General features: G+C 34.8%; 1 protein-coding gene across 1 annotated transcript in view; it reads left to right on the forward strand.

The window, feature by feature from the left end:
- The window catches only part of BCAS3 (BCAS3 microtubule associated cell migration factor), a 703,975-nt gene that overhangs the window by 193,663 nt on the left and 482,469 nt on the right, over nt 1-27,843 (forward strand). The window contains exons 8-10 of the mRNA XM_058445347.1: nt 4,542-4,649; nt 11,377-11,453; nt 20,383-20,459. Of these exons, the coding sequence (XP_058301330.1) occupies nt 4,542-4,649; nt 11,377-11,453; nt 20,383-20,459 (262 nt within the window). The remainder of the gene's footprint in view (nt 1-4,541; nt 4,650-11,376; nt 11,454-20,382; nt 20,460-27,843) is intronic.

Consider the following 27,843-nt stretch of genomic DNA (forward strand, 5'->3'; position numbering starts at 1 on the left):
GAAAGGGATGGAGATTTTCCTGGAATCAAGGAGCCACCTCTTTTCTCTGCTTTCCTGGTCTCTTCTGGTCTTTGTCATGGTGATTGTCAACTGTCATAGTGCTGATGGGAGTGTCACTTAGCATGGAAACTGGATTATAATGAAGCTAGAGGTTCTTCAGAGGTCGAGTAAGCTGCCATTGTGGATTTCATCAGCTTTAGCTAGTTTAGACCTAAGAAGGAACTTCTGACCACAGACATCCTGTTTCCTAAAAATAAATGGAGTTAAAGCTGACTAGGAATTTAGCCATATCACATAGGCATTGCATTGGCCAGCAAAAATGGGGTAGGGATCCAGCTAAGTCATTTAGGCACTGCAATGGGTAGTATTAGGACCTTGCTCTGGATTAGGCTTTGGCTTAAGGGAATGTTGTGTTTAGTTTAATCTTCTATCTAAACCACTAAAACTTTCTCCATATCGGCAATAAGCCTGTTTCACTCTCTTCTCATTCATGTGTTCACTGGAGTAGCACTTTTAATTTCTTCAAGAACTTTTTCTTTGTGTTCATGACTTGGTTATGTGGTGTAAGAGGTCTGGTTTTCTGCCTGTATCAGCTTTCAGTACGTCTTCCTTGCTAAGCTTCATCATTCCTAGCCTTTGATTTGAAATGAGAGATGTGCAACTCTTTATTTCAAATGAACACTTAGAGGCTATTGTAGGATTATTAATTGGTCTACTTTCAATATTGCTGTGTCTCAGTGATGAAGGAGGCCTGAGGAGAGGGAGAGAGACAGGAGGATAGCTGGTAGGTAGAGCTTTCAGAACACACTCATTTATTGATTAAATTTACCGTCTTCTATGGGTCCAGTTTGTGGTGCCCCAAAACAGTTACAATAGTAACATCAAAGATCACTGATCACAGATCATTCTAACAGATATAATAATAAATGAAAGAGTTCGAAGTATTATGAGAATTACCAAAATGTGATGGAGAGACACCATTTGAGCATGTGGTGTTGTAAAAATGGCTTCAGTAGACTTGCTTGACACAGGGTTCCTGCAAACCTTCAATTTGTTAAAAAAAAAAAAAAGCAATATCTGTAAAGCACAGTAAAGTGAGGTGCAGTAAATTAGGTATGCTCGTGTGTCAGAATCATGTTAATTTGCATAAAGATTTTAAAGTTAGCTTGTCATTGTCTTTATAAAGGCCTGGTAGGATTTTGATTGTGATTATTAAATACATAGATCAGTTTGGGGAGACTTGCCATCTTAAGAAAATTATAACTCTCAATCCAAGAACATGGTATTTACTATTGTTTAGGTCTTTGATTTATTTTATCTGCATGTTATAGTTTTTAATATATAAATCTTGCATGTATTTTGTTAGACTTACATAGAATTATTTCATATTTTCATGCTATTGCAAATATTTTCAGTTTCAAATTGTTCATTTCTATACAAACACGATTGTATATGCAGACCTTGAATTCTGCAACCTTGGTAAAGTTCTAGTAGCTTTTTAAAGAGATTCTTTGGGATTTTTTATGTAGATAATGTTATCTATAAATAGATTATGTTATCTGTGATGGTTTTATTTCTACCTTGGCAATCTGGATGTTTTAGATTTATTTATCTGTAATTATTGCACTGGGTAAGATTTCTTATACAATGTTGAGTAGAAATGATAAAAGCAGACAATTTTGCCTCATTCTTGACTTTATGGGGAAGGTGTTTATTCTTATATCTGTAGATTTTTTTATAGGTGCACTTTATAAGGTAGAAGAAATTCTAATTATGGTTTGTTGAGTGTTTTTCTCTTGAAAAGGGTGTTGCATTTTTATTCCTAAAAATGCCATATCTACATCTTTCTAATGTAATAATCATAGTGGTTTCCCCCCTTTTTTCTGTGAATATGGTGAATTACATTAATAGATATTTTGTAGTAAACCAGCCTTGCATTCCTGCAATAAAGTTCACTTGGTTTTGTATTGCTGGATTTTATTTGCTAATTTTTTTTTTTTGAGACAGAATTTTGCTCTTGTTGCCTAGGCTGGAGTACAATGATGCAATCTCGGCTCACTGCAACCTCTGCCTCCCAGTTTCAAGTGATTCTCCTGACTTAGCCTCCCGAGCAGCTGGGATTACAGACATGCACCACCACCCCTGGCTAATTTTTGCATTTTTAGTAGAGATGGGGTTTCTCCATGTTGGTCAGGCTGGTCTTGAACTCCCAACCTCGGGTGATCCGCCCGCCTCGGCCTCCCAAAGTGCTGAGATTACAGGCGTGAGCCACTGTGCCCTGCTATTTGCTAATATTTTCTTAATGAGTTTTGGGCGTACATTTATGAGACATATAGATATACAAGCATATATTTTATTTTCTTGCAATATATTTAGTTTTTGGATATGTGCTACTGACATTATAAAATATATTGGAAAGTGATTCTTCTACCTTACGAAAGAGTTTGTGTATGATAGGTATAATTTTTTGTTTGAATAATTGATAGAGCTTACAGATGAAGGCATTTTTGAGGATTTTCTTTGCAAGAAGTTATGAATTCAATTTCCTTTTATATCATGAGCTGTTCAAATTATCTTTATGTGTAGGTTGGTGTTGGCACTCTGTACATTTTAAGGCATTTGTCTGTGTCATCAGAATATTTCCTATTTCCTTCATTATTTGTTCCTTCTTTATTACTTTTTTGAACACTTTGACTAGAGTTGAGTCTATTATCTTTAAAAATAACAAAGTTTTTGTTTTATTGATTTCCCCCTTTGCTTACTCATTTTATTTTAACAAATTCTTGTTGCATTTTTATTTCCTTATTCCTTATTTCTTTATTTCCGTTTATTGAATTTAACTAGCTCCTTGTGTAAAACTTTCTTAAATTGGAAACATTGATTTCTTTATCTGTCCCTCTGTCTAGAACAGTTTTTTCTTTATTGTACCTTTACAATAAGTCTTATTATGTGGAATGCATTTCCACATACATTCTAGAATGAGATCTCATTTCTGGTATATTTTTGAGGAGGTTTTAAACTATCAATTTAGAGAGTCTTTTAGGCCATGTTATTTTCTTTTACATAGGTTTTTTTGTTTTTGTTTTTGTTTTTGAGACAATTTCACTCTGTCGTCCAGGTTGGAGTGCAGTAGCACAATCTTGGCTCACTGCAACTCCGCCTCCCAGGTTCAAGCAATTTTCCTGCTTCAGCCTCTCAAGTAGCTGGGATTACAGGTGCTTGCCACCATGCCTGGATAAGTTTTCTATTTTTAGTAGAGATGGGCTGTCACTGTGTTGGCCAGGCTGATCTGAAACTCCTGACCTCAAATGATCTGCCCGTCTTGGCCTCCTAAAGTGCTGTGGTTACAGGCGTGAGCCACCACACCTCCCCTATGTAGGTTTTTAAAAAACCATTTTATTATTTCTTGTGTAGATATATTATGAATCTTTCCTTAGATTTGTTCCAAGATAGTCAATGGTTTTGATATTTAATGTCATTTTATATGATTTAAAAAAAAATTTTACTAATTGTTTCTCAATTTATAAAAATATACCTGATGTTTGTATATTATACTTTTATCTAGTGACCTTGGTAAATCCATATATTCTAACAGTTGGTCTTTATTATGAATTTGCCTCTGTGTGTGTGTGCACAGATGATATATATTTCTATGTACAGATTGGTATTTTTTGCTTTTATACAATCAAGCTTTTAGCAAATAATGACAGCTTTATTTCTTCCTTGTAGTAATTACTTTTCTTGGCTTATGCATAAGACCTTCCATACTGTGTTGAATAGAAGTTATGATAATGAGCATTTTTTCCTACATCCTGATTTTAGGGTCAGACCTTTTCATATTTTATGGGTGTTTGCTAGTTTTTGTTCATTAGTTTTAAGATTGGTACCCTTTATCATATTAAGGAAATGTTTCTTATCACGAATAGGCTTTGAAGTTTATTAGATTATTTTATGTATCTATTGGTGTAATCATACCATTTTTCTTTTCTTTCAGTTTTTTTTTTTTTTTTTTTGAGACAGATTCTTGCTCTGTCGCCCAGGCTGGAGTATAGTGATGCGATCTTGGCTCACTGCACCTTCCGCCTCCTAGGTTCAAGCGATTCTCCTGCCTCAGCCTCCCAGAGTAGTTGGGACTACAGGCACATGCCACCATGCCTGCCTAATTTTTGTATTTTTTTAGTGGGGACAGGATTTCACTAGGTTGGCCAGGCTGGTCTCAAACTCCTTACCTCATGATCCACCTGCCTCAGACTCCCAAAGTGCTGGGATTACAGGCGTGAGCAACTGTGCTGGCCTAATCATATCATTTTTCTTCTGTGTAGTACTAATTTGGTGAGTGATATTTTTTCTTCGCCAAATTTTGCATTCCTAACTTGTTGACATAAAATAAGGGATGTATTATGATCATTTCTGGGATAAGTTTTTAATCAATTTACTAATATCTTGTTAATCAGAGGTTTGAATATTGTGTTAATGAGAAAGTATAGAGGTTATTATTGGTCTTTCTTCTTTTTTAAAAAAATGACATTTTTCTTTTTTAGCACAAGCCCACCATACTGTTGTGTGGATCTGTATTCACTTCGTACTGGGGAGATGGTCAAGTCCATTCAATTTAAGACACCTATTTATGATCTCCATTGCAATAAACGGTAAGGATTTTTTCATATGTTTCTTGTGTAAAAATAAGAAACATGCTCTCCTGGGCATGGAGAACTCTACCAGTTTCAATGACTAACTTAGATTTATTTTTAAAAATCTCAAGGAAACACCTTCTGAATTCTGTTCAGTGGAATAGCTCTAAGATTTCTTGATGAATATATTCAGACTTCTAGTCTTGATCCATTAGGGAATTGTGAATTCAGTTTAGTGGGATATAACAAGCATTTGTAAAACAAAATGGAAATGAATAGAAAGTATCTGAGCAAACTTAAAAAGGTTAAGTATTGTTTTGAGAAATCTTTTAATGTAGCTTTTTGTATGTATTTTGTGTATGCTGATTTATGATGTGAAATGTAGTTTTGCTGGGAGAGCCCACCAAAATTTTTGAAAGGCATGTTCCTGAACTATAAAAAAATGCTTTAAAATATTTTTATTCCTTCACACTTCACAGTGGAGCTAAAATAGGGACTAGACTAATTTGTATCCTTTAAAATTTATTTCATTTAATTGCTGGGAAAATATTCAGATCTATCTTGAACTTCTATGTGACCTCTACTGCTAATGACAAATTAATCACAGAACATTAGAGGAGAAAGGAACCTTAGGAATCTTCTATCACTCAGCACTTTCCTTTTCCATTTAAGTAAACTGAAGCCCTGGGATGGTAAATATCTTGATCATTAGCTCTTACATGCCTCGTATAAATCTTCTATGCCGTTAAAAAGCTAAACACCTGAAATATAGAAAATAAATTGTTTTCTGCCATTTCAATAAATTTAAGTGAAGCAAAAGACTCACAGGTTAGATTTTAAAGAGATGTTTTGAAACGTGACTCAGTAAGGTTGAATGTAGAAGGGAGGGCAAAGACATACTTAACAAATACAAATAAAAGGAAGGTGGGTTTTGATACTAATAAGAGAAATATTTGAATTCAAGCATAGAAAGATGAAAATTATAGGACGTAGGAAAAATACCCAATATATTATTGCTAGAATAATATGATTGTCCCGTGACACATCAGGTTGGTCCGAAGGGTATAGAAGTGTTAAACAACATTATTGAATGGGTAGGTCCTGCAGACATATTTAACCTTGAACTGTCCTTTGTGCTGTCACAAACTTGATTACATTTTATTTGGTCAAAAAGTAACATGAACACATTCTAAAAAGTACAGAGAAGATTTTTAGACCACTGCTTCCTTGTATTTCAATTACATAAATATACTAGAAGTCAAAAAACAACAACACAAAACTCTTTCTCTTATTTGCTTTCCTCTTTAATTTAAAATGTTTGCTCCATTTTAAAGAGGAAATCAAAACTGTAGTTGTATATCATCTGAAAATTAATCGCAAAATATAGTTGCTCAGTTGCTTAGGTACATTTAAAGGTTTCAGGTCCCCCACAGATAAATGTAGTCACCTATATCTGAATTGCTTCTCATTCTCCAAAAAGCATACGTATCAATAAATGGAGCATATGAAATCACCTGTAGCCCATGCTTAATTCATAACTGCGCAAGAGTGAATACTACAACTAGAAATTTTGAATTTGAGGAAGGTAGAGCTTATTCAGGAGCCCTTGCAAGAGGTGATATGACAAGAGTGTATGATATGTCTGAAAGGAGACTATGGTGGGAATTTATTGGTGCAGAAGGGACGTAAGTAAACTATAGCTCACTCCCTGAAGCATAGGCTCGGTTGGAGACCTAGTAGTTTAAAGCACTAAGGGATCAAAAGGGTCTCGGGAAGTGTGCACGAACAGATGTATCCTTGAAAATTCCTTCTGTCAGTATGGCAGGCAATTTTAAGGGTAATAAGTCTTCAAATAAATAAATGTAATAAAGAGAAGATATGTAAACCTTACTGAAACAAGATAGCAACACTGACTCAACATTTATCGCTCCCCCATTGTAACCCCCCAATAAAACAGTAATTTATAAAGTCTGATGCTAATGAAAATATAGATAAGTGTACCAATGCAACAGAATAGAATCTCAGATTAGACACACACAACCCTCTATGGACATGTGACTTATAAAGGTTCCGCTGCAGGTAAGTTTTTTCGGTAAGTATTGCTCCAGCGCTCAGATATTGATACAGAAAAAACTCAAGTCTTGACTCCTAAACAAAAAAACGATGCCATGTGAATTCTGACTGTAACCATGAAAGATAATACCGTTTATTTGTAGGAACATTTTCAATCACAAATTCAATTTATTTTATATTTACAAGTCTGTTAAGGTTTTAAAGTTCTTTCTAGCACAAGTTTTGATAATTTGTCTTGATAATTTGTCCATTTATTAGTTTTGATAATTTATCAATAGTTTTGACAATGGTCTTCCCAGTCATTTTCCATTAAGTCTTCTAATTTATTGAAATTAAGTTGTTTGTAATATTCCTACATTGTTAATTTAATGACTGTAGGTCATCTAGTGGTGTAGGTAATTTATGAATTCTATTTTCTTTTCTTTTTGGGGGTTGGGAGGACTGGATCTCAGTCTGTCACCCAGGCTGGAGTGCAGTGGCACCATCACGGCTCACTGCGTCCTTAAACTCCCAAGCTCAAGCAGTCCTCTTGACTCAGCCTCCCTGTAGCTGGAACTGCAGGCATGTGCCACCACGCCTGGCTAATTTTTTTAACATTTTTTTTTGTAGCGACAAGGTCCCACTATGTTGTCCAGGCTGGTCTAGAACTCCTGGTTCAAGTGGTCCTCCTGCCTTGAGCTGGGATTAGAGGCATGAGCCACTGTGCCCAATCTCTCTATTTTCTTGATCAGTCTACCTAGAGATTTGGTTTTATTTCCAGCTGTAGGTTTATTTATAGGGAAGTAGTGTGGGGTATGTGTTGATTATTAAGTTCAGCAGTTTATTTTCTAGTTTGCCAACTTTTTTTTTTTTTGCATAACCGGGCATTGTATTTAGTGAAGTTAATATGAAGATGGTTATGTATTTCCTTTTCAATTTGTTAAAAGAATAAATTATATTAGATGATTTCCCAGTGTTAAACTATTCTTACACCCTGGGTTTCACCCTAGGGGTAATTATCTATAATCCTTTTTATATATTCCTGGATTTAATTTTTGCATCTATGTTCATGAGGGAGATTCATGTATATTTTCTTTTTCTTATTATGCCTTGTCTGTTTTTTTGTTTGATTCATTAGACCCTTAGGAAGGTATTCCTTTTTTTGGAATTTTCTATGATAAATTATATAGGATTGTTATTCTATTTTTCTTAAATCTTTTGAGTTTCTGTCATTGGGTTCACATACATTTATGGTTATTATGACCCTTTATGAACCATCCTTTGTTAATAGTGATATTCTTGTTCTTAATGTTTATCTGATAATAATACATCCATTTCAGCTCTTTTGTTAACTATACGTATGGTATGTATTTTTCCGTTTTTCAGTTTTAAGCTAGTTTTGTGTTTGAATTCGTTGGTGTAGACATAATATGGTATCATTGTCCAGTCTGACAGTTTCTAGTTTTTAATATTCTATGTTTATAAAATAAATTATGAGAAGGAATGAGAATATTATGCGCATGTGTGTATATGTGTATATAGAGTGTGTGTATATATGTGCATTTGTGTGTGTATATATACACTTATGTGTATATCTGTATGTATATGCACACATACACACATACCCCATGTATATCCGTAGGTATATATCTGTATGTATATACACACATACACACACACGCCACATATATCTGTGTATGTATATACACACATACACACACACACCCCATATATATCTGTATGTATATATCTGTATGTATATATCTGTATGTATATAATATATCTGTATGTATATATCTGTATGTATATATCTGTATGTATATACACACATACACACCCCATATGTATCTGTATGTATATATCTGTATGTATATACACACATACACACACACACCCTCATATATATCTGTATGTATATACACACATACACACACACCCCATATATATCTGTATGTATATACACACATACACACACACACACCCATATCTATCTGTATGTATATACACACATACACACACATACCCCATATATATCTGTATGTGTATACACACATACACACACACCCCCATATCTATCTGTATGTATGTACACATATACACACACATACCCCATATATATCTGTATGTATATACACACATACACACCATATATATCTGTATGTATATATCTGTATGTATATATACACGTACACACACACCCTGTATATATCTGTATGTATATACACATACACACCCCATATATATCTGTATGTATATATCTGTATGTATATACACACATACACACACTCCCATATCTATCTGTATGTGTATACACACATGCACACACACCCCATATATATCTGTATGTATATACACACATACACACCCCCATATCTATCTGTATGTATATAAACACATACACACACATACCCCATATATATCTGTATGTATATACACACATACACACACACCCCCATATCTATCTGTATGTATATACACATATACATACACATACCCCATATATATCTGTATGTATATACACACATACCATATATATCTGTATGTATATATCTGTATATACACACATACACACCATATATATCTGTATGTATTTATCTGTATATACACACATACACACCATATATATCTGTATGTATATATCTGTATATACACACATACACACCATATGTATCTGTATGTATATATCTGTATGTATATACACACATACACACACACACCCCATATATATCTGTATGTGTATATCTGTATGTATATATACACAAACCCCATATATGTCTGTATGTATATATCTGTATGTATATACACATATACACACACCCCCCCATATATATCTGTATGTATATATCTGTATGTATATACACACATACACACAAACACCCCTTAAGTACTTTCTCTTTGGTTCCATTGACTCTTAATAATGGTGCATATTTTTTTTTGTGTGTGTGTTTCATTATTTGATATTTTCTGTCAAACACTGTGTGTAGAGGAATAGTACAGACATTGGTAATTAAATATGGAAATGCCTTTTCTTCTGTCAGGGCATTAAAAGGGTATTAAGTTGATATAATATGTAGGCAAGGTGGTTTGAGGCTTTAGTATAGTAACAGAACAGAAATGGAATTTACAACTGAGTAATTCTAAAATTTCATATTATCTCCTTTATAAGGATATTATCTCTATCTTTTTGTATATTCAGAGTACATATACACATGTATAGCAAATTATCACTTATTAGTAAGAAGCAACCCAGTAAAATATATAGAGAAAAGTTTTTAACAGGCCCAACTAGAAAAAAAAATCGCAAAGATCTAACAGTAGTCACTCATTAGAATTATTCTGCATCAGTAAATGAAATTGTTGTTTTTAAAGATGAACAAAATTAATAAAGCATGCATATGAAATAATACATTTTCCTTTTTTTCTACTCATTAGCATCTGTTGCTCAGATTTACTAGCCTCCAATTTTGAAAAATAAGCTATTAGTTTGTTAAATATTTAGTAACAATTATAATCTTTATTTCATTTTTTAAAGTAAATATTAAGCTTGGCTATTGATATTAATATACTGCAAGGATAGCACAATATAAAGTAGTGGCTTTGGATGTATTTTAGGAATTTTGCTTTAAAAAAGTATTTATAACTAAATTATTTTCTAATTATTTATAAATCTCGGGCATTGAGAAAAATATTGCTTTTACAGATTCTTAGTGAATTTTGCTATATTGAGTCAATCAGAAATGACTTATATTTATGAGTAGCAGTTGGGAAATTCATCTGCCATTTAAACTTAAAGTGATGGGTTACATAAATCCATTTTATCTTTAATACCATGAATAAAACATCACTGGAAAAACACTTTAGTAGATAGCCAACAATTTATTATCTTCTCCATTGTTTTTTTTTTTCATTTTGTTTTGAGATAGGATCTCACTATGTTGCCTAGGCTGGTCTCAATATCCTGGGCTCAAGTGGTTCTCCTGCCTCAGCCTCTTGAGTAGCTGGGATTACAGGTGTGCAACACTGTGCTGGGCTTGATCTTATCCATCCTTACTGTAGACTTATTCGATTCAAAAATAAATGAAAACAAAACTTTATTTTATGTGTTTATATTTTTAGAGACAAGATCTTGCTGTTGCCCAGGCTGGAGTGCAGTGGTGCGATTGTAGCTCCCTGCAACCTTGACCTCCTGGGCTCAAGTGATCCTCCTGCCTCAGCCTCCTGAGTAGCTAGGACTACAGGCTCACACCACCACACCTGGCTTATTTATTTGTATTATTTCTCATAGAGACAGGGTCTTCCTATGTTGCCCAGGCTGGTCTCAACCTCCTAGGCTCAAGTGATCCTTCTCCCTTGGCCTCCAGGAATGTTGGGATTGTAGGCATGAGCCACCATGCCTGGCTGAAACAAAACTATTAAAAGACAAACATTTTTTGAGGTGGTAGTTTTTTCTTCCATCACTTTTCTTCTAGTCATTTCTATCTTAATTATATCTAGGATTTTGTGGTTTATATTTTTACACATTTTAAGAGGCAGAAGTTTCTAGCCTAAATATTATAGGAAATATTTAATTTTAAAACTGCATTACTAGGCACTTGTTTTCATCTAGACGATATAATGCATTTCTGATTCCACTTACAGAATTTCACATTCACTTTTTTTCTTTCTGTTTTTTTTTTTTTCTCTCTAATTTTAGGATCCTTGTCGTAGTCTTGCAGGAGAAAATTGCTGCCTTTGATAGCTGTACTTTCACGAAGAAATTCTTTGTCACAAGTATGTACCAATTTTTTTTCCCTTCTTATGCCTTTGGGTTTATACTACTTACTTGACACAATCAGCAAACTAACTGTAATTTTCTCGATGGTATTTAATGTTTTCAATTTTGATGATTTTCTTGTGATTCTGTGGATATTCTCATTGAGTAATATACTTGTATGATATATATTTTCAACTTTCCGACACATTTTCTTTATATTACTAAGCAAGCTTTGTTGTAGGTTACCTCACTTTCTCCTTATGTACTCTCCTTGAGTTTGTGATTTAGTTTCATGTAGCTGTTTCATACTTTCAAAGCAGTTGTTAAATTGCTTAACATACCATACTTTTATACATTATACCCTTACATATAAGCAAAATTTGTTTCTACTAACATTAGTATCTGTCATTTAACCAAAAGGTGAAAAAAATATATTTTTCAAATAAGGACTTATATTTTAAAATAGTGTTTAAAAATCTTCAATACTGTTAAATAAACTTACGTACTTATAAGGCTGTAAGCACAATTTCCTTTAAAAGTTTTGTTTGTTTTTGTAAATTGATCATATTTGCAGCTTTTCTGTGGGAGTATTTGGCAGCTTGAGATTTTCTAATAGGAGAATTTGTGGTAAGTCCTCATTTGGGTCAACTTACAGATTTTCTGTATGATGGAAAAAAATGTAAACACGTAAAGCCTTGGAAAATATATTTGCAGAATCAGTATAGAAGTTGGCACATTTTCAAAGAAAGCAATTTAGCAGTTTCATGTTACCAATTTTACTATAATTTCTCAATTTAAACCATATATGACAGAGAAAAGAGTGAAAAAACCTTTTACTCAGAAGAGAGAATAGAGTATGTATTCTTCCTAGTTTTTATTGCTATTTGAAATTGAAAGTTCTTGCAGAAAAAATGTATTTTTAGTCATCTTAAAATGGTTAAATATATCTTAAATATATAAATGTCTTCAATTTTCAATAATTTGGCCTATTATGTAAACATGTGATAATATAGTGCTATGGCAAAAATACTGTATCTTAATTAAATTTCTAGTGCCACAGATAATGCCATTTCTTTTCCTGTAAAGGCCATAAACAATAACTTTTTATTTTGGGAAATATATACATGTATATAATTAGAGTAGTAGTATGATAAACACCCATGCATTTATTATCTAGTTTCAACAACTATCAAATAATGGACAGTCTTTTTCATTTGTACCCCTTCCCCAATTATTTTGAAGCATATTGCAGACATTATAGAATTTAACTTGTACATATTTATTATCTACGTCTGAAAGATAAGAACTTTGAAAAATTACCAAGTGATTATATAATTATCATCCAAACTGCAGTCTTTTGATTTGCACAGTTGCCATACTGGACTTAACTCTGATCAACATATGTAAACTTGTAAAGTCCTGAGCGAACACAGATATATGGTTATCTTGTCCGTTTACTACCAATGAAACTCCCAAGGTTTTTGGTACACCAAAACCTACTTTGTGAAAGTTTAGCGTCCTTACTAAATCTTTTCTACAACTTAATTTTCATGCTTCTTATGTCCCATTTAATTTGGACCACTCATTATTCTCATTTTGTTGGAGGTACATTTTTCCTTTGTCTTCGTGACCAGAATGGCCTTTTCACTAATACCCCTTCTCTTTATGATGTTTTAATCCTATATGTCTTTTCTGGGCCCAGTGTAGATAGTAATTCTTATATGAAGTCTTTCTTGACCCCTTTAGCTTACAGCAACTTCTCCTTCTAAATTCCCTAAAGATAACATTTCCCACTGTCTGTTTGTAGAACATTAGATTTTCAACATACTTTGCAAATCAGGATGCCCTGGTCAAATATGCTTAGGAAATGCTACCTTCTGTTGAGACTAGCAATGGTGATTAGTATTTTGTCTGTTTAAATTTATTTAATACATTTCTTTATTTCCCATATTTATTTGATAACAGACCTCATTTGCTAACCAACAACCTTTGGGAATGCTTTTGTAGTATGTCATCTCTGCCTCTCTTAAGGCACTTACATTCTATCTTGTATACGTTTTCTGTTTGCCGCTAGACAGTAATCTCATTGAGAGAAGAGTTACTCAGTTTGTTTTGGATTGAGGAAATAAAGTTTTACCATGGAAGGCATAATGTGTCTATTATGTCCTTGCCAACATAAAAATATTAATGATTTTTTTGTTCTTTTAATAATAAAACCTAGTTCACTAAAGATGAATACATTTATCAAAATTATGTTCAGTTTCAAAGCACAAGTGGTTCTTTTTCAGAATGTTTAGTTAATGAAAATGTTTGTGATAATAGTATGTCTGAAAATGTAGTGCTTCTCTGTCAACAGTTATCAGATGAAGAAAATTATTTATATAGTATCAGTACAGATCTTTATAGGTCTGAGTTGGAAATTAAAAGTAAGTGGTGAATATTTTAAGAAATGATATATATATATATATACACACACACACACATATATATATATATATATGCATAGATGAATGAAATTTCTCTCTTACAAGTCACATTGGGGTAAATCCAGAAATTTTGGAAAGGATGAGTTTGTTAGAAAATTATGTCTTCATAGGTGTCAGCTCTTGAGTATCTCTCTCGTATCTGTGATATCTCTCCTGTCTATCTCTAAAGGATTTCCCCTTTGAAAATGGGATCTTCTGTTCTGTAAACTTTTAGTAAGCACAAAACATAAGTCAAATCTGATAAACGTGAACAGCAGACTGAGTTGTTAGCACTCTTTCTTAATGCCTTTCATGCTTTCCTTTTTCCTTAATGTCTTTTTGGGACATCTTTGCCATGTATTCCTGAATACTTCCACCTGAATTGCTGGACCACTGAATAGATGAAACAAGTTTTGTTAAAGCATTAGTCTCTCTTGTATTCTGTGAATTCTTCACTACAGGAGGAAGAGACCTAGAGGGATTAATGGTGTTTGTGGTACTGTAGAAGGTACTTTAAAAGTGAAATGCAGCTTTTAGTTAAGTCCTGGTCGGGTGGCTGGAGGTCCACAGTGATGAATTTTTAGTAATTCCTGACCCACAAAGATTATCACTTGTTCTCTCAGAGTAATGTTTGCATACTGGCTGTCATGGGTTGGGCATTCCTTAAAATCTGTTTAGTGTGGATTTCATAAAATCTGAAATGTATGTTACTTAAATGGTTAAAATGTTGAAAAAAGAGTAGTAAATAAAAGTACATTCTGTCATTTCTGAGAATAAATGTTGGAAATAAGTGTAATTAACTATGTACATAGGTCCAGTAATGTCTTTTTTTCTTTTTTTGAGATGGAGTCTCACTCTTTTGCCCAGGCTGGAGCACAGTGGCATGTTCTTGGCTCACTGCAGCCTCCACCTCCTGAGCTCAAGCAGTTCTCCTGCCTCAGCTTCCCAAGTAGCTGGGACTACAGGCATGCACCACCACGCCCGGCTAATTATTGTATTTTTAGTAGAGATGGGGTTTTACCATGTTGTCCAGTCTGTTCTTGAACTCCTGAGCTCAGGTGATCTGCCCGCCTTGGCCTTCCAAAGTGCTGGAATTACAGGCATGAGCCTCCATGCCCTGCCAGTAATGTCTTTGAGAAAAGATGTTCTTAATTTTAATATAGTTGTCAGAAGGTAGGATAGTGCATATCTTGGGAAGAATAGTGACTGAAAGGGAGTATAAGAGGGTGCTTTGGGGAATCTGTAATGTCCTTTTTTTGTCTGGTTATTTATGTGTTCAATATGTGTTCACTTTGTTGATTTGGGTAATGCTGCATGTATATTATATTTCAATATACACTTAATGTGAAAAAGTTCAGAAAGCAACAGTAACATATGTTTGTGATTTCTTTCTTCATACTCTGGATACAATTTGATGTAGCATTTCACTACAGGTCCCCCTTACCTGTTCATTTACAAATACCCTTACCAATAGTAGTAATGTATTTTATTTCATATTTCTGTTAGGAGGTATGTCATTCTTAGTTACAAGTTATTTTTCTTGAAAACCCTAGGGGTCAAATTGATGCATATGACATATGATTTTAGGTTGGTAAGATTGATGATATTCTGTAAATATTTGAATGAAGGAATTTGGCTGATTTTCTTTGAAATTACAGCTTCCTCTAAAGTGATTTATATCATTATTTAGAACAACATTTACCATGACCAGATTTTTAAAATTAAGGAACAAAGGGTGCTACTTCATAAGTAGAAAGAATCTTATTTTCCTCCAGTTTCTCCTCTTCTCCCTGTTCCTTTATACAGACTGAAACTTTTGTCAGGTGAATCCCATGCCTGTAAGCTTGTTTTGCCTGTTAGACTGAAAGGTATAGGATATAGAGACTGGAGGACAGGATACTAGGATGTAGGGAGCAGGTGGGACAGGGCATACTGAGATAGCATTTGTGGTAGTTCATTTGCCGGTAGCACATAGTTTTTCTCCATTTATTGGTACCTAGTTCTTAAGGTAGGACCATAGCCCATGTCGAATGACAAGATCTCCACTTAATGAGGATGTTTTTTTGATCATACAAGCAGTTATCTTCTAAAATAGTTTGAAAAGGTTTTGTATAATGCCTTTTTAGTGCATTGGTTATGTGTGAATACAATGAAGGGACTGTAAAATAAGTAGAGACAGCTGTGTCCATCAGAGCAAGCATCATGGGAATTTGTGCCAAAGGGTGGAAGGAACAGGTAAAGAGAGCTGATAGAGGACTGTTAATGGAACGCATCCAATATGATGAGAAAGGAGACACCTTTGAATTTGGATATAAAGAAAAAGTCGCCTTGAGCAGCTGTCTGATGTGGAAATCCAAAACCCATGTATGATTAGGAAAACAAAAGACAAAGACCAATAGATGTCATTAGCAGTCATTTTCAGTGTTCTTAAATTGAAAGGTAGATATGAAGTCTCCAGAGAGATCAAAGGAGTGTACAGTAAGCAATCTTGTTCCATTGGCCTCTGTTTTTACTTGGAGGAGAAAACATATTTCTTATAATCTTAGTGTTATTTCTTGGTTTTAATGTGTTCTTCATTTATGTTAATGATTAATAACAAATAGAACAAATGGAAATGCAAATTTTACTTTAAAATGCAAAATTATCTTTAAGTTTTGAAAGAGGAGCTCCGCTTTTATGTGAAGAAACAAGTTTGTAATATTTATGAGAATTCATCGATAGGTTAGTGTGAGTTCTAAGTTCAGCTTACATTAAAAGTTAAACCTATCTTTGTTTTTCTGGGTTCTCCATAAGATGGAAAAGTTCACTATGATGTTTTTAGGGTGTGTGCTGGTGCCGGATACATAGTGGACACTCAGTGAATATATATGCAATGAACTAACTTGTGACTTTTTCATTCTCTGCACACAGTTCTCACCCACTGAGTCGTAGAATGGCAGTACTCTGAAAGTCATGGTGTGCTTCATATACATGAAAAGTAAACCAAAAATAAAACAGGAATTTTAAACTAAAAACTCATAAAACCTTATGAGAGTCGTTAATCAGCTGTATGATGGTTAAACAGATCTGTGAAATGATATTTAATATTTTATATGCTTATGTGTTCTTCTGAGGAGGATGTTCACATTTTTTGTTGTTGTTGTTTGTTTTTTTTGAGATAGAGTCTCGCTCTGTTGCCAGGCTGGAGTGCTGTGGCACAATCTCGGCTCATTGCAACCTCCACCTTCCAGCTTCAAGTGATTCTCTTGCCTCAGCCTCTCAAGTAGCTGGGATTACAGGCACACGCCACCACACCCAGCTAATTTTTATATTTTTAGTAGAGAAAGGGTTTCACCATGTTGGCCAGGATGGTCTTGATCTCTTGACCTCGTTATCTGCCCGCCTTGGCCTCCGAAAGTGCTGGGATTACAGGCGTGAGCCACCGCGCCTAGCCATATGCCACATTTTATCTGATCGTTCATTTACAGATATTTAGTTTGTTTCTACTTTTTGGCTGTTGTAGATAATGCTTGTATGAACACTAGTGCACAAGTTTTTCAGTGGACATATGTTCTCTTGGGTATGAACATTTAGCTACAAGTTTTTGTAATTTTGAAATTTGAATTTCCCTGGTGGCTAATGACACTGACCATTTTTAATGTGCTTATTTGCCATTTGTGTGTCTCTGTCCATTTTTAAATTATTTGTCTTTTCAATACTGAGTGGTAATAGTTATTTTATATTCTAGATATGTCACTTATCAGATATATTCTTTGCAGAAAATGTTCCCTCATTCTTTAGATTGTCTTTTCACTTTCTTCTTTTGTTTTGTTTTGTTTGTTTGTTTTTGAGACGGAGTCTCACTCTGTCACCCAGGCTGGAGTGCAGTGGTGCAATCTCAGCTCACTGCAAGCTCCGCCTCCAGGGTTCACACCATTCTCCTGCCTCAGCTTCCCGAGTAGCTGGGACTATAGACGCCCGCCACCACACCCTGCTAATTTTTTGTATTTTTAGTAGAGACGGGATTTCACCATGTTAGCCAGGATGGTCTCGATCTCCTGACCTCTTGATCTGCCCACCTCGGTCTCCCAAAGTGCTAGGATTACAGGCGTGAGCCACCACGCCTGGCCTCGTCTTTTCACTTTCTTTATGATGTCCTTTAAAGCATGTTAAATTTGCATTTGTTTTGATGAAGTCCAATTTATGTATTTTTCTTTTGTCCTATATGAGAAACCATTGCCCAATCCAAGGTCATTAAAATTTACAATATTTTGTTCTAAGAATTTAATTGTTTAACTTTTATATTTAAGCTTTTGATCCATTTTTGTATGTGGTGTGAGATAGGGGTCCACCTTCATTCCAGTCCAAATGCTTTTGCATTTGGATATCCAGTAGTCCCAGCACCATTTGTTGAAAAGACTTCTTTCACCATTGACTTGTCTTGGTATTCTTGTTGAAAATCAGTTGACTTATAAATGTAAATACCTGTTTTCTTTAAAAAAAGGGCTCAGACTTTTTATTTGTCCTTGCCAGGAAAAATAAGGCAAAGTATCAAAGAGAGTAGTTCAGTTTTTTGTTTTTTGAAATGAATTCAGATCATCTCTCCATTAGGACCACTTTCTGGGAGGATGCCATCTAAAATTGCATCATACTTGTGTACCTTCTTAATTACTTTTTTAGTAATGGAAAAATATAGTGTGCTTCTAAAAATTTTTTACCTTCATTTAAGTTGGGAAATGAGTTCTTTTAACATCCAGTTCTCTTTGTCCAATAACATTGTAAACATGTTAGAATTAGGCCTAGTATTATAGAGATTCATGTCCCCCCAACCCCTTCACTTGTTTTCAGAGTTTACCTAGAGGCAAAGATTAATCTTTAAAGGAGTCATGCTTATAAGGTTGGGATGGTGCTGAGTGGCTTATGTTCTGCTGATTCCAGCTATAAAACTTTCTTTTGGAAAGGAGGAAAACAATTGTTTTCATTACAATATACTGTAATTCTTGAGGTCCACTGAACTCTAAAAATACGGACTCAAAAAATGAAATGAAGAATTGTAAGCTGTGTTTTTCCTTAGGATCCTTTTGTATTTGTGAGGTTAAAGTGGTTATCAGAATTGATTGAAAGTTAGATTATTTAGTTTTAAAGCTAATTCAGGAGATTACCTATGTCTAACGTGACACCAGTGTTCACAAGTACTTGGTTCTGTTTTTCATGACGAATTTTAAAAGGGAAAAAACTTTCTTATAGATCATATTTATCCTCATTTCTCCAGCTCTGAAATTGTCAATGGGATATATGTATACATACTCATATAAAATTATATTTTAATGAATAAGATTAATTTATTCAATGAGTCTATTGTGTAAATACTACACAATTTATATTAGAGTATGTTGTCTTTTTACAATTTTTAATGTGTTTTTGTCCTAAATATGTTTCCATAATATGCATTTAATAGATAATAGTAATATTACAGTTAACCTGAAGTCAGTTTTCCAGAAAACCTAAGTATTGCAAACATACTCCTTCAAACAGTAGCATGAATGAACAGTTTTTAAAAAGGGGAGCAATAAAATGAGAAAGCTTTTATTTTATTTATGTGGATTTTCTTTTAGGGTCTGTCTCTTCTCTATAAGTTTATTATTTTCTTTTCAAGATGAAAATTCAAAATAGATGGCAGTTTAGGGAGCTAGACTAAAAATGGCTGTGTACTGGAAGCGACAGTAAGGTGTGCTTCTTTAGTGCTTTTGAGCATAGCAATAGGAACATAGTCAGAATGACTAGGGAGTGGCGGCAGGGGAGAGTCAGTGGTGAAGAAAACCGATTCTTCAATTTTACACATCCCTCTAATCAAGTTGGAGGAAGATAGAAAATAAACGGTAAATATATGTCATAGAACAATTAACTGTTGTTATTGGCTAGAACTGCAAGCAAGAAGAATGATATTGAGTGAAATGTAAATACAAAGGATTATGCAATTCCCCAACATCTTTCTGTGGAGGCAGGCTTTCAGAGTTACTTGTCTTCATTGGCCTCAATGAGGTCAAATACTTGTTCTTTTTCTCTCCTCATTGTAGTATCATGTCTGATAGTCTCACTTATCTTTTGCCTTTAAATTCCTGAACCCATCATATCATTTCTCTCTCCTCTCCCAAAATTCTTCCTTGATTTATGAATGTTAGACTTAAAATGGCCCTTCTTAACTTCATTTTCTTGTTTAGGAATAACTGTATAAAATGCCCAGTGTTTGCTGAAAGTGATGACCAGTTCTTTCCAGATTTATTTCTTACTGGGACAGAGTTAAGCCAAAAGGAAACTAAATAGAGGGGGAAAAATGCACCTTACTTAGCTAACAAAATAATGACTAGCGTTACAGGAATTTTATGTGAGACTTGAAAAAATATAAGCATTTGATTTTTCTGTTTTTCTGGCATCGACATATGATGCACCAACAGAAAAGTTATTAAGAAATTTCTCAATAGTGCCATTTGAAATTTTTCAGGCTGCTATCCATGTCCAGGGCCAAACATGAATCCTATTGCTCTTGGGAGCCGCTGGCTTGCTTATGCAGAAAACAAGGTAAGACATGGCCTGTGTTTGGATTATTTGTAATGGAGCAAGTGTTGAAGGATTTTCCATAATAAATACCTATGCTCCATAGTTGATTACCAATAATAAATGTTTTACTTACTAGTTCATTTGCTTTGGTTTGGTTTTAATTGTGCAACTAATAATTGAACTCGTTGAAGGATTTATAAATGTTTGGCCGTTGTCATTAAGTCCAGACTCTGTAGAACCTTAATTGTTTTAGCTTGGTTTTATATAGAGAACTTCATTCTATTAATGTGCAGCATTGAGATGACCACAGTAGTGGTATTAAGGAAAGTAGTTTTTGACTTTTAGAAATCAGGAGGCAGGAGTAACTTCTGTCTTCATTGGTAGATTAGAAACCTGGGCATAGAATAATTTAATTGACAAGGCTGGGCGTGATGGCTCACGCCTGTAATCCCAGCACTTTGGGAGGCTGAGGCAGGTGGATCATTTGAGGTCAGGAGTTCGAGACCAGCCTGGCCAACATGGTGAAACCCTGTCTCTACTAAAAATACAAAAATTAGACGGGTGTGGTGGCGTGAGCCTGTAATCCCAGCTACTCAGGAGGCTGAGGCAGGAGAATCGCTTGAGCCCGAGAGGCGGAAGTTGTGGTGAGCTGAGATCGCGCCACTGCACTCCATCTGGGCAACAGTGAGACCCTGTCTCAAAAAAAGAAAAAAAAAAAGAATAATTTCATTTACATTAACTATATGCTAACAACTATATCTAAACAAGGGTTCAGCCATTTGTTTTAATAGTTAAATCACACACGTTCACATTTTGTTGACTTTTTCAGTTATTTATCAATTTATTTATTAAGGTCATCATAATAAGTGAAGATACTGTATGCACTAGGAATTTTACTTATGTCTAATTTAAGGAAAAAGGTAAATTTGAATCTTCAAAAAGAAAGATAAAATTCTTTTAATTCCATTTAGTAATCTGCATGTGAATATAGAATGAAATCTTCTAAAAGAAGATTACTATTTTTGGTTTCGTTTTTGCTGGTTGCATAGTTATTTTATCTTGAGATTAATATGAATTAATATGAAATAGTTCTTGACAAAAATAGGGTATGGTAAGTAAAGTAGTTATTTGGTAAAGCCAAATCTACTAAATTTCTAGCCTCTGGAATGTACAAAAATCAAGAAACTACTGAAGAAAATTATTTTTCTTGATAAATTCTTTGAGATCTTATCCATAAGTCTATCTGTAACTACTAGATATGTTACATCTTACTGAATTCTGTATTTATATTCCATTTTGTTTTTTCTCTTGATTTTCCATTATATCTTGTAAAAATAGCTCTTTCAAAATTATTCTTTTCAAACAAAACAAGAGGCATACAAGTAAGTGTAGTGACACAATGGTATCTTCTAATGTTTCTATCTGTAAAACATTTCCCTTGAGTGCTGGAAACATTCAAGACAAAGATGTATAAATTGTCCCTTGGGTCTTGTGGATGTATTCTCACATATGGGGAACTGCCCATTTGGAAGTGGAGGTAATATGTAAATAGTTACACATATTGCCTTTGAGGGGAAAGAACTCCCTTCATAGATGCATAGTCTGAATATGCAGCAGTTGTTTTCCCTCTTCAGGAATACATGTTAATATCTGGTATCATGTACAGAGACCAGACAACATAATGGCCTTCACAAGGAGTATGTGAATCAAATGTTGTGCTTTCATCTCAAAATATTTCTAGATAAATGTCCTTACATAGTATTTTCATAAGAGCTAGCATTTATTGGTTTCTAATTGTCTTAGCTTTGGGGCTGAGTATAGAATTGTAAGATTGAATTAAATTTTAGGGTACCAGTCTCCTTCAGTGAAAATGCTCTTTGACTATAAAATCTTAAGAAGCTGTATATCTTTGTTTTGTTTTAAGATTCACAGGGTACACGTGCATGTTCGTTACATAGGTATATTGTGTAAGGGTGGGGATTTGGCTTCTAGTGTATCCATCATCCAGATATTGAACATTGTACCCAATAAGTGATTTTTCAACCCTCAGCTGCCTCTTCCCTCCCCCTTTTGGAGTCCCTACTGTCTATTTCCATTTTCATCATCATGTGTACCCATTGTTTAGCTCCCATTTATAAGTGAGAACATGCTGTTTTTGATTTTCTGTTTCTGAGTTAGTTCACTTAAGATAATGGCCTCCAGCTCCAAGCATGTTGCTGCAAAGGACATGATTTCATTCTTTCTGTGGTTGCAAAGTATTCCATGGTGTGTATAACCATATTTTCTTTATTCAAATAATCAACTACTGATAGACATCTAGTTTGGTTCCATGACTTTGCTATCGTGACTAGTACTGCGATGAACATACAAGTGCCTGTCCTTTTTAAATTAATGATTTCCTTTGGATAGATACCCAGTGGTGGGATTGCTGGGTTGAATGGTAGTTCTATTTTTAGTTCTTTGAGAAATCTCCGTACTGTTTTCCATTTACATTCCCACCAACAGTGTATAAGCATCCCCTTTTCTCCATATTCATGTCAACATCTGTTGTTTTTGACTTTTTTTTTTTTTTTTTTGAGACGGAGTTTTGCTTTTGTTGCCCAGGCTGGAGTGCAATGGCATGATCTCGGCTCACTGCAACCTCCACCTCCTGGATTCAAGCGATTCTCCTGTCTCAGCCTCCCCAGTAGCTGGGAGTACAGACATGCGCCACCGTGCCTGGCTAATTTTGTATTTTTAGTAGAGATGAGGTTTCTCCATGTTGGTCAGGCTGGTCTCGAACTCCCAATCTCAGGTCATCCGCCCGCCTTGGCCTCCCAAAGTGATGGGATTATAAGCATGAGCCCTAGCCTCCAGCTGTTTTTGACTTTTTAAGAATAGCCATTTTCGGTCTGGCATGGTGGCTCATGCCTATAGTCCCAGCACTTTGGGAGGCCAAGGTGGGCAGATCACGTGAGTCCAGGAGTTTGAGACCAGCCTGGTCAACATAGTGAAACCCCGTCTCTACTAAAAATACAAAAAATTAGCTGGGTGTGGTGGTGGGCGCCTGTAGTCCCAGCTACTCGGGAGGCTGGGGCAGGAGAATCACTTGAACCTGGGAGGTGGAGGTTGTGGTGAGCCAAGATCACGCCATCGCACTCTAGCCTGGCCAACAAGAACGAAACTCTGTCTCAAAAATAAAAATAAAAATAAAAAGTCATTTTCACTGCCATAAGATGCTATCTTGGTGTGGTTTTAAGTTGCATTTCTCTGAATATTAGTGATATTGAGCATTTTTTTTCATTTGTTTGTCGGCCATTTACATTCCTTTTGAGAAATGTCTGTTTATGTCCTTTGGGGTTTTTATGGAGTTCATTTTTTTCTTGTTCAGTTGTTTGAGTTTCTTGTAGATTCTTAGTTGGATGCATAATTTACAAATATTTTCTCCCATTGTGTAGTTTATCTATTTATTATTTCTTTTGCTGTGCAGGAACTTTTTAGTTTAATTAAGTGTCATTTGTCTATTTTTGTCGCATTTGTTTTTGGGATCTTTGTCATAAATTCCTTGCCTAGGACAATGTCTAGAAGAGTTTTTCCCTAGGTTTTCTTCTAGGATTTCTATAGTTTCAGGTCTTACATTTAGGTCTTTAATCCATCTGAGTTAATTTTTGTATATGGTGAGAGATAGGGGTCTGGTTTCATTCTTATGCATGTGACTAGCCAATTTTCCCAGCTCCATTTATTGAATAGGGTGTCCATTCTCCATTGTGTATTTTTGTCAACTTTGTTAACAAAAAAGATCAGTTGGTTGTAAGTATCTGATGTTATTCAGTTCTCTGTTCAGTTCTCTTGACTTATGTATCTTTTTTTTTTTTTTTTTTTTTGGGACAGAGTCTAGCTCTGTTGCCCAGGGTGGAGTGCAGTGGCGTAATCTCTGCTCATTGCAACCTCTGCCTCCTGGGTTCAAGTGATTCTTTCACCTCAGACTCCTGAGTAGCTGGGACTATAGGCACATGCTACCACACCTGGCTAATTTTTGTATTTTTAGTAGAAATGGAGTTTTATCATGTTGGCCAGGCTGGTCTCGAACTCCTGACCTCAAGTGATCTACCCACCTTGGCCTCCCAAAGTGCTGGGATTGCAGGCATGAGCCACCATGCCCAGCCTATGTGTCTATTTTTGTACCAGTACCATGCTGTTTTAGTTACTGCAGCCTTGTAGTATAGTTTAAAATCAGGCAGTGTGATGCTTCCTGATTTGTTATTTTTGCTTAGGACTGCTTTGGCTATTTGCCCCCCTGCCTTTTTTTTTTTTTTTTTTTTTGCTTTCCTATGAACTTTAGGATAGTTTTTTTCCAGTTCTGTGGAAAAAACATTAATAATTTGATAAGAATTGTGCTGAATCTGTAGATTTCTCTGGGCGGTATGGTCGTTTAAATCATATTGATTCTTTCAATTCTTGAGCTTGGAATGTTTTTCCATTTGTTGGTGTTTACAATTTCTTTGCTCAGTGTTTTGTAGTTTTTCTTGTAGAGATCTTTCACCTCCTTGATTAAATTTCTTCTTATATATATTTTTTTGTAGCTATTGTAAATGTGGTTGCCTCTCTGCTAGATCATTATTGGTGTATAGAAATGCTATTGAATTTTGTATGTTAATTTTGTATCCTGCAACTTTACTGAATTCATTTACAAAATCTAAGATTTTTTTTTTTGTGTGTGAAATCATTAGGTTTTTCTAGATGTAAGATCATGTCATCAGCAAAGAGGGGCAATGTGACTTCTACTTTTCCAATTTGGATGCCTTTTCTTTCTTTCTATTGCCTGGTTGCTTTGGCTAGGACTTCAGTACTGTGTCGAATAGGAGTGGTGAAGTGGCATCCTTGTCTTGTACTAAATCTTAGAGGAAAGGAACTTTTCCCCATTCAGCCTGATGTTAGCTGTGGTTTTGTCATATGTGGTCTTTATTATTTTGAGGTAATTTCCTTCCATGCCTAGTTTGTTAAGAGTTTTTATCACGAAGGGATGTTGAATTTTATCAAATGCTTTTTCTTGTATCTATTGAGATGATCATATGGTTTTTGTCCTTCATTCTGTTGATGTGATTATTATCACTTATTGATTTACATAAGTTGAACCATCCCTATGTCTCTGGAATAAATCCCCCTTGATTGTGGTCTATTATATTTTCGATGTGCTGTTGGTTTCCATTTTCTAGCATTTTCTTGAAGATTTTTGTGTCTGTGTTCATCAGGGATCTTGGCCTATAGTTTTCTTCTTTGTGGTGTCCTTGTCTGGTTTTGGTATCAAATGATGTTGGCCTCATAGAATGAGTTAGGGAGAGTTTCTTCCTCTTTTTTTTTGGAATAGTTTCAGGAAAATTGGTGATCTCTTTTGTACATTTGGTAGGATTCAACTGTGAATCTGTCTAGTCCTGGGCTTGCTTTTTGGGAGACTTTATTACCTACTCACTCTCACTACTCATTATTGGTCTGCTCAGATTTCTATTTTTTCCTGATTCAATCTTGTTACGTTAGGTTGTATGTTTCCAGGAATTTATCAGTTTCCTCTAGGTTTTTCAGATTTTCAGTGTATAGCTTTTTATAATAGTTTGCTGATCTATTGTATTTCTGTGGTATCAGTTGTAATGTTCTCTTTTTCATTTCTCATTTTGTTTATCTGGGTCTTTCCTTTCTTGGTTAATCTAGCTAGTGTTTATCAATTTTGTTTATCTTTTTGAAGAACCAATTTTTTATTCATTGATCTTTTGTTTTGTTTCGTTAGTCTATTTTGCTTAGTTCTACTCTGTTTATTATTTCATTTCTTCTGCTAATTATGGGTGTGGTTTATTCTTTTTTAGCTCCTTTGGGTGCATTGTTAGATTGTTAATTTGTAATCTTTGTACTTTTTTGATGTAGGCATTTATTGTTGTAAACTTCCGTCAGCACAGCTTTTGCTGTATTCCACAGTTTTGGTATGTTGTGTTTCAAGATCATCATTTGTTTCAAGATTTTAAAGAATTGACTCAGTAGTGTTCAGGGGCATGTTATTTGATTTCCATGTGTTCGCAAAGTTTCCAGAGTCCCTTTTGGTATTTATTTCTAGTTTTAGTCCATTGTGGTCTGAGAAGATACTTGATATGATTCAGTCTTTAAAAATGTATTGAGACTTGTGGCCTAACATATGGTCTATCATGGAAAATGTTCTATGGGCTAATAATGTATATTCTGCAGTTGTTGGATAGAATGCTCTATAAGTGTCTGTTAGGTCCATTGGGTCTAAAGTCCAGTTTAAGGCCAGGCACGGTTGCACATGCCTGTAATCCCGGCACTTTGGGAGGCCAAGGCGGGCCAATTACTTGAGGTCAGGAGTTCAAGACCAGCCTGGCCAACATGGCAAAATGCCATCTCTACTAAAAATACAAAAATAGCCAGGCATGGTGGCGTGTGCCTGTAATCCCAGCCACTTGGGAGGCTAAGGCAAGAGAACCACTTGAATCCAGGAGGTGGAGGTTGTGGTGAGCCGAGATCACTGCACTCCAGCCTAGGTGACAGAGCGAAACTCTGTCTCAATAAATAAATAAATAAAGTCCAGTTTAAATCCAATGTTTCTTTGTTGATTTTCTGGCTAGATGATCTGTTTAATGCTGAGAGGAGTTTTGAAGTCCCCCACTATTACTGTATTTCAGTTTCTCTCTCTCTTTAGATATAGTATATACTAATATTTGCTTTACGAATCTGTGTGCTCCAGTGTTGAGTGCATATATATTTAGAACTGTTATATCCTCTTGCTGAATTGATCCCTTTATCATTATATAATGACCTTCTTTGTCTTTTTTTTTTCAACTGTTTTTGACTTTAGAGTCTGTTTTATCTAATACAAATATAACTACTCCTGTTCACTTTTGTTTTCCATTTGTGTGGAATATCTCTCTTTTTTTTCCCCTTTACTTTTAGTCTACATATGTCTTTATGGTAGGTGAGTTTCTTGTAAGGAGCATATAGTCGGGTCATTTAAAAAAATCCATTTAGCTATTCTATATCTTTTAAGTGGATTATTTATTTTATTTACATTCAAAGTCATTATTAATATGTGAGGCTTTGTTCTTATCATATTGTTGATTGTTTTCTGGTTATTTCATATATTTTTGGTTTCATTCTTTTTCTCTTATTGTTTGATGTTATGGTTTGGTGGATTTCTGCAGTGGTACTCTTTGAGTTCTTTCTCTTTCTCCTTTGTGTCTTTGCTTTACCAGTGAGTTTCATAGTTTGGTGTGTTTTTGTGATACTAAATGTTGTCCTTTCACTTCCAGGTTTAGGACTACTTTGATCATGTCTTGTAGGGCCAATATAGTGATAATGAATTTTCTCAGAATTTGCTTGTTGGAAAAAACGTTATTTCTACTTCATTTATGAAGGGTAATTTTGC

Source organism: Hylobates moloch, unplaced genomic scaffold, assembly GCF_009828535.3.
Source record: "Hylobates moloch isolate HMO894 unplaced genomic scaffold, HMol_V3 SCAFFOLD_10, whole genome shotgun sequence".
Lineage (NCBI taxonomy): Eukaryota > Metazoa > Chordata > Mammalia > Primates > Hylobatidae > Hylobates > Hylobates moloch.